Raw genomic sequence first — 7549 nt, 5'->3', positions numbered from 1 at the left:
AAAAAAAAAAAAAAAAAAAAAAAAAAATCCTCCGTTCTTTCATTATACAAGTTCTAATTTGCGTTTTTCAAATGACAAGAAAAACAGATAGGGATTGGGAGAATACCGGCAACAACAAGGAAGTAGAAAATCAGAGCAAAACCCCTAAGAGGCAGGAGACTTCAGGGCACGAACGCAAGAAAGACGACGACGACGGCAGCGGCAGCAGTGAACGGTAGAGAGGCGGCGGCGAAACAGAGTAGGAGACGGCGTGAAGAAGAAGAATGGCGCGGAACACAGATAAAAGGGTTTCCCTCTTTTTTTCTCTTTTCTTTTTTAATTTTATTTTATTTATATTTTTCAATTATTTTTTCTTTTTTCTAAAATATGTGGGCTGATTTATTTGAAGTGTAAGGGGATATATTTTTTTTTTCTTTTAAAATTTTATAATTTACATTACTAAATTATAAATAAATAAATAAAAACAATTATTCACTTTTAAATATTTTTGCGTTTTAAGTTTAAATTTCAAAATTAGATGACTTTATTAAAGAATTAGTTCTTAAATCTTTTTATTTTAAATTAACTTAGAAACATTTTACATTAATTTATTCATATTTTACTCAATTAAATTTTGTTAACCCTCTCAATATTAACTTGTAGTTACCAATTACTTAATGATTTATTGTATTTTTCTTTTAATAAATTTTGTGGAAAAATGAGTGAAATTAGTTTAATTATATTAAAAAAATTGAAATTTCAAACCCAAAATTTTAGTTCAAGTATATATTTTTATTTTGAAAATAATGTTTTTTTTATTTTTTTATTTGTTTAAAAATTTTATTTAAACAAAATAAAAAAATTTAAGATATTTTTATTAATTTAACCATTCTTTTCTTTTTTGTAAATAAGAAGAAAAAATAGAGATTATGTATATACACTTTTTTTTCGGTAGATTTCAGTATATGCTGAATTGTCAAATTTGTCTCATTAGTCGGTCGTGAGATAAAGGTTCCATGTGTGGTCTATTTACCCTCGAACATTTTATTTCTCCTAGCAAATTTTGATCTCGGGGTAAGAAAATAATATTTTACTTTTTTACCAATTAAGTAACGCCCTTTAAAAATATTATTTATATGAATCAAGAAACATTAATCATACAATATACTTCAACGAAGATGTGAATAAAATATTGTTGAAATTATCAAAAGATATTTCAATTTATGGACAGAAGAATAATAAAGTTTCCTGTTATAAATTTTGGGTGGATTACCATAGAGTAATTTAGCTTATTGTATTTCATTAATGTATTTTAAGATTTTTTATTTATATTAGATTATTAATTATAGTCAGAATGTTACAACTCTTGAAATGCCTTTAATACATTCATTTTGAGGCTATATAAAGCCATGTATGTTGTATTTGTAAGTAGACTTGAATATATATATATATATATATAAATGAGCATTTGTGCTTTCTTTTCTTTAGTCAATGGCTGAGTTTATTTGCAATTATATGTAGTTTAGGTTGCATGTAGAATCATTCAATCTCATCAATCTTGCTTGTGGAGTGATTCGAATTTCAAACAAATGTTTGAGATATTTGATCAACAAAAATCATTCAAGCCAGACATAATCGATCTTGCTTGTGGAGTGATTCGAATCTCAAACAATGTTCTTGACTTGAGATATTCGATCAACAAAGTAATCTGAATCTTACTCTCCTTGTAGTGATTCCTTATCTTATCAATTATTTTACTACTCACCACACTAGATATTTTCAGGGGTGTACACGGGTTAGATTGGAAAAAGCTTTTGGACCCTCTATCTCAAGTTGTATTGGGTTATTTTAAAAAAATAAATCGTACTTATCAACCTAAATATTACGGTAGTAACTAAAATTTCATACATCAAACATTCACAGGTCATAACCTAGCACAAACATTGGCTATAAAATTTTTGATATTATTAGTCTTCATAATAATCTTTAAATTAGGATATGGCAGGTAGGTTGGATTGTAACCCTATTAGGTTGACCCGGCTCAATTTTTCTTTATTTTTAAAAAATTCAACCCAACCCAAATTAAAAAAAAAAAAAAAAAATCTTATCCAACCCACCATAATTTATATGGTAGTTCAGATTAGATTAGTGGCATGAGATCACAGGAGGGGACGAAAGATACGGAAATCCCTCCCTAGTAAATACATTTTTAAATTGTGTGCTAACAACTACACATAATGAATCAAAACGGACAATATTTGCTAGTATCATACTTGACTGTGATGGAATCATACGAACTAATTTTCAAGATAAAAATAAAAAGTTTCATATATTGGAAATCATGAAAATAATTAAAAAAAATCCAAATTAAAAAGTATTTTTATTTTAAAAAAGCGAAGTTTCTAGAAACATTTGTTGACAACTGTGAGAGAAGGCTTGGAAATTGGGATAAATGAAGAAAAGGTTAAAATATGGTTTTGTACTTATTTTATTATTTTTTTAAATTTAAATTATTTAATTAATTTCAATGTTATTTTTTTTTAATAATAAGTAATATTTACCGATTTAAAGGTTTATTAAAAGTATTTTTTATTTTAAATATCTATTAAAATTGAAGTGGGATATCCTTTCTATAATCCACGTGGACGGAATTTCAAAAAATAATTAAAAAAAAAAAATCCTTTGTTGGATGCCGTATGGTTCTTTCCCTCCTTGCTATCACTATAAATTTGCTCGGCCTGCGTTCAGCCACGCATTTTCACTCTTCCGAGCTCTCAACGTACGGTAATGGCGGATCGAGATCGGAAGCTCAAAGCGGCGGCACATTCTGTTGATCCTCGGAGTGGTTTCTGTCCTCAAACCAAGATTTTCCATAGCCTCCGGCCACCACTCTCGCTTCCGCCGATATCTCAGCCTCTCACTGTTGTCGGACACGCACTTTCTATTCTTCGATCATCCCCTCCTCCGGTGAACACTACCGCTCTTGTTGATTTCGACTCAGGTGACAGTATCTCCTACGGTATTTTCCTCTGCCAAATCCGAAACCTCGCCTTTAATCTTAGAACTGTTTTCTCCCTCTCCAAGGGTCAGGTTGCTTTTATTCTTTCGCCGACTTCTCTCCGAGTTCCTGTGTTGTATTTTGCTCTGTTATCTCTCGGTGTTGTTGTCTCTCCGGCTAATCCAATCGGTTCTGAATCGGAGATTGCTTACCAGGTTCGACTCTGTAAACCGGACATTGCCTTCGTTACTTCCTCAACGGCGTCCAAGCTTTCGAGGGTTCCAGTTTCCACTGTCTTGATTGATTCAATGCAGTTTCTATCTATGATGAATGAAAGCAATCTATCGAATGGAGTGGATGATGATGCTGTTGATGTCAAAGTCGATCAAAACGACTCGGCGGCAATTCTGTACTCGTCAGGGACTACCGGGCGAGTGAAAGGAGTCTTACTGTCTCACAGGAACCTCATAGCGGCGATCTCTAGTTTTATGACATTAGAGGCGACGGCCGACGAAAGAGAAACGGAGCCGCATCCCGTTTCTCTGTACCTGTTACCTATGTTCCATGTTTTCGGATTCTATATGATGATTCGATCGATTTCAGAAGGCCATACGCTGGTTCTGATGCGAAAGTTCGGTTTCGAGGAAATGTTAAGAGCCGTGGAGAAGCATAGGGTTACATACATCCCAGTTTCTCCCCCGCTGGTGGTGGCGATGGTCAAGTCGGAGCTGGTGGCGAAGTACGATCTCAGCTCTCTTCAAATTTTGGGATGCGGCGGCGCTCCTCTTGGTAAAGAAGTCGTCGATAAATTCCACGTTAAATTCCCCAACGTAGAAATTATACAGGTTCGCAAGAAACCCTTTCCATTTCAATAATTCGTATAATGTTAAGTTCTTCCTCTTACCATTAAATGCGATGAACGTTCCATCCTGTAAATTTTCCTTTTCGAATCTGTTCTTTATTCTTTTTCGTTCTATGCGAATTTTGAATCTAAACTCTCCCGTTTACATGTTATGATAACTAGCATTATATGTTATTGAATGCTCTTCAATTTTCAAGATATCAATTAAATACTGAGTAACCCATGAGTGAAGAAGGCTTTTAACCTATTGGAACCTCTGAAATGATACCAAGAAGAAAACACAGTGATGCTTGATCTTGTTCTGTTGACTAGGGATATGGCTTGACAGAGAGTTCAGCAGCGGCGGCGCGGACTTTGGGGCCTGAAGAATGCAGTAATACAAGTTCAGTAGGTCGCTTATCTGAAAGTCTGGAAGCCAAAATAGTGGATCCTGCAACTGGAGAAGCCTTACCTCCTGGTCACAAAGGAGAGCTTTGGCTGCGAGGTCCAGGAATCATGAAAGGTTAGCAATATTCTGTTGGTGTTTTCTTCTACTTCATGTAGAATCCATTGTAACCGTCCAAGCCCACCGCTAGCAGATATTATCCTCTTTTCGCTTTTCGCTTTTCCAGTTTTAAAACATGTCTACCAAGGAGGGGTTTTCATCCCTTATAACAGCCCAAGCCCACCCCTAGCAGATATTGTCCTCCTTGGCTTTCCCTTCCGGACTTCACCTCGAGGTTTTAAAACACGTCCACTGGGGAGAAGTATCCATCCCTTGTAACAGGCCAAGCCCACCATTAGCAGATATTGTCCTCTTTGGCTTTCCCTTCCGGACTTCACCTCGAGGTTTTAAAACACGTCCACTGGGGAGAAGTATCCATCCCTTGTAACAGTCCAAGCCCACCATTAGCAGATATTGTCCTCTTTGGCTTTCCCTTCCGGACTTCACCTCGAGGTTTTAAAACACGTCCACTAGGGAGAGGTATCCATCCCTTGTAACAGTCCAAACCCACCACTAGCAGATATTGTCCTCTTTGGCTTTCCCTTCTGGACTTCACCTCGAGGTTTTAAAACACGTCCACTAGGGAGAGGTATCCATCCCTTGTAACAGTCCAAGCCCACAACTAGCAGATATTGTCCTCTTTTGAGCTTTCCCTTTCGAGCTTCTCCTCGAGGTTTTAGGAGGCTAGGGATAGGTATCCATCCCTTGTAACAATCCAAGCCCACAGCTAGCAGATATTGTCCTCTATGGGCTTTCCCTTCGAGCTTCTCCTTGAGGTTTTAAGACGCGTCCACTAGGGAGAGGTATCCATCCCTTGTAACAGTCCAAGCCCACAGCTAGCAGATATTGTCCTCTTTGGACTTTCCCTTCCGAGCTTTTCCTCGAGGTTTTAAGACGCGTCCACTATGGAGAGTTATCCATACCTTATGAGATGTGGGATCTCATAGAACCCAATTTTGACTCGATGATGTTTGATGCAGGTTATGTTGGAGATGAAAAGGCAACTGCTGAAACTTTGCATCCGGAGGGATGGCTAAAAACTGGTGACCTTTGCTATTTTGATTCTGATGGATATCTCTATATTGTCGATAGATTAAAAGAATTGATCAAGTACAAGGCCTATCAGGTGACTTCTTTACTCTCAAACCATCTCAATTACAAGGCTTACTACCTTAATCCCTCTATAGTGATTAGAAATCCTTCTTGTTTGGAACAAATTCCAGGTCCCACCAGCTGAACTCGAACATTTACTTCAATCCAACCCCGAGATCGCCGATGCTGCTGTCATACCGTAAGCATCATTTGAAAGTTATCAATAATTGGAGAAAGGAACGAGTGTCAGCGAGGACGCTGGGCCCTGAAAGGGGGTGGATTGTGAGATCCCACATCAGTTGGGGAGGAGAACAAAGCGTCCTTTACAAGGGTGTGGAAACTTTTACCTAGCAGACGCCCTTTCCAAGGGTGTGGAAACCTTTACCTAGCAGACGCCCTTTCCAAGGGTGTAGAAACCTTTCCCTAGCAGACGTCCTTTCCAAGGGTGTAGAAACCTTTCCCTAGCAGCCGCCCTTTCCAAGGGTGTAGAAACCTTTCCCTAGCAGCCGCCCTTTCCAAGGGTGTAGAAACCTTTCCCTAGCAGGCGCCCTTTCCAAGGGTGTAGAAACCTTTCCCTAGCAGACGTCCTTGGGTGTAGAAACCTTTCCCTAGCAGACGTCCTTGGGTGTAGAAACCTTTGCAAGGGTTTGGAAACTTTTCCCTAGCAGACGCATTTTAAAAACCTTGAGGGGAAGCCCGAAAAGGAAAGTCCAAAAATGACAATATCTGCTAGTGGTGGGCGTGGGCCGTTACATCATTGCAAGTAAAGCTTCTTGAATGATAATACTTTTACTCCTGTTGAGCAGCTACCCTGATGAAGAAGCTGGAGAGATTCCTATGGCTTATATTGTTAGAAAGCCTGGAAGCACTCTCACTGAAGCTCAAGTCATAGATTTCATTGCAAAACAGGCATGGTCCATCTCTCAAGGAGCTTGAAATGAACATTCCTCTGCTGTTTCTCAAGTCTTCTAACCTTCGAACTCGACCATTTTCATCTTGCAGGTTGCACCGTACAAGAAAATCCGGAGGGTGTCTTTTGTGAACACGATCCCAAAATCGCCTGCTGGGAAGATTCTTAGGAGGGAGCTTATCAAACATGCGCTCTCTCGTGGTTCTAGCAAGTTATAAGAGAGCAACGTTTTGGCACCACAGAAAGCACTGGGAGGTTAGCACTTATTCTTCCTTTTGATTTATGATATGAAACAATAGAAGCATATTTATATTTGTAGTATAGATCACATTAGGCTAAAGTTTCTACTTTTCTTCATTTTTCTCATCGAAAATGCCTTGGGTGGCTGCAAGCTGAATACTAATTGAATTTATTTTAGGATCTATGGCTGATTCGGAATAAACCATTAGAAAATCTTGCAAACCGGTTAAATTCAATAATACCAATTTTTGCACGAATGTAGATTTGAACAAAGATAACATTGTTTGAGGCTATTCATCTGTTCTTGTTGGAAGAATAGGTTAAATGGTGTAGCCGTAGCACTCAAACAGCTTTCTTTAGCTCTTTAGATTTAGCTGCTCGGAGCCATTTTCTCTTATTCTTTGAAGTTACTTTTGCTTATGGTTGATCAAGAGTTGCTCAATTGATTCTCGATGGATTAGTTAAAGCCTCCGTCGAACCTAGGGACTCGACTTGGTAAACTAGGACAACCCTTCAAGGGATTTCTCTAACGGCCAAGGTCGACCATTTAAGTTTTTTGACTGATCCTTCAAGGGGTTCGGTACTTAGGCTGACTCTTTAAGGGATCAAACCAGTGGGCTTGAGCCGAGGGCTCAAGGTTAAAGCCTTCGTCGAACCTAGGGACTCAACTTGGTAATCTAGGATAACCCTTCAAGGGATTGCTCTAACGGCCAAGGTCGACCATTTAGGTCTTTTGACTGATCCTTCAAGAGGTTCGGTACTTCGGCCGACTCTTTGAGGGATCAAACCAATGGGCTTGAGCCGAGGGCTCAAGGTTAAAGCCTTCGTCGAACCTAGGGACTCAACTTGGTAATCTAGGACAACCCTTCAAGGGATTGCTCTAACGGCCAAGGTCGACCATTTAAGTCTTTTGACTGATCGATCCTTCAAGGGGTTCGGTACTTAGGCCGACTCTTTGAGGGATCAAACCAATGAGCTTGAGCT

The 7549-nt window shown here is 38.5% G+C and overlaps 2 protein-coding genes across 4 annotated transcripts in view; one reads left to right on the top strand and one right to left on the bottom strand.

Moving 5' to 3' along the window:
• LOC111457261 (WD repeat-containing protein 74-like) overlaps nucleotides 1-299 on the bottom strand; it is a 6927-nt gene extending 6628 nt beyond the window's left edge. Inside the window, exon 1 of one of the 3 annotated variants that reach the window (XM_023099473.1) lies at nucleotides 105-299. The gene's annotated coding sequence lies outside the window, so the exon portion shown is untranslated. The remainder of the gene's footprint in view (nucleotides 1-104) is intronic. The other 2 variants (XM_023099472.1, XM_023099474.1) reach the window with 2 other exon arrangements.
• Nucleotides 300-2714: 2415 nt separating this feature from the next.
• Nucleotides 2715-6796, top strand: LOC111457035 (4-coumarate--CoA ligase-like 9). Its single transcript, XM_023099157.1, has 6 exons — nucleotides 2715-3822; nucleotides 4152-4341; nucleotides 5304-5449; nucleotides 5547-5614; nucleotides 6222-6324; nucleotides 6418-6796. The coding sequence occupies exons 1-6, from the start codon at nucleotides 2767-2769 to the stop codon at nucleotides 6541-6543; spliced, it is 1689 nt and encodes a 562-aa protein (XP_022954925.1). The 5' UTR covers nucleotides 2715-2766; the 3' UTR covers nucleotides 6544-6796.
• The last annotated feature ends 753 nt before the right edge of the window (nucleotides 6797-7549 follow it).

Source organism: Cucurbita moschata, unplaced genomic scaffold (genome assembly GCF_002738365.1).
Source record: "Cucurbita moschata cultivar Rifu unplaced genomic scaffold, Cmos_1.0 Cmo_Scf00019, whole genome shotgun sequence".
Taxonomy (NCBI): Eukaryota; Viridiplantae; Streptophyta; class Magnoliopsida; order Cucurbitales; family Cucurbitaceae; genus Cucurbita; species Cucurbita moschata.
The sequence above is the reverse complement of the archived record's forward strand: the minus strand, read 5'-3'. Positions and strand labels throughout refer to the sequence as shown.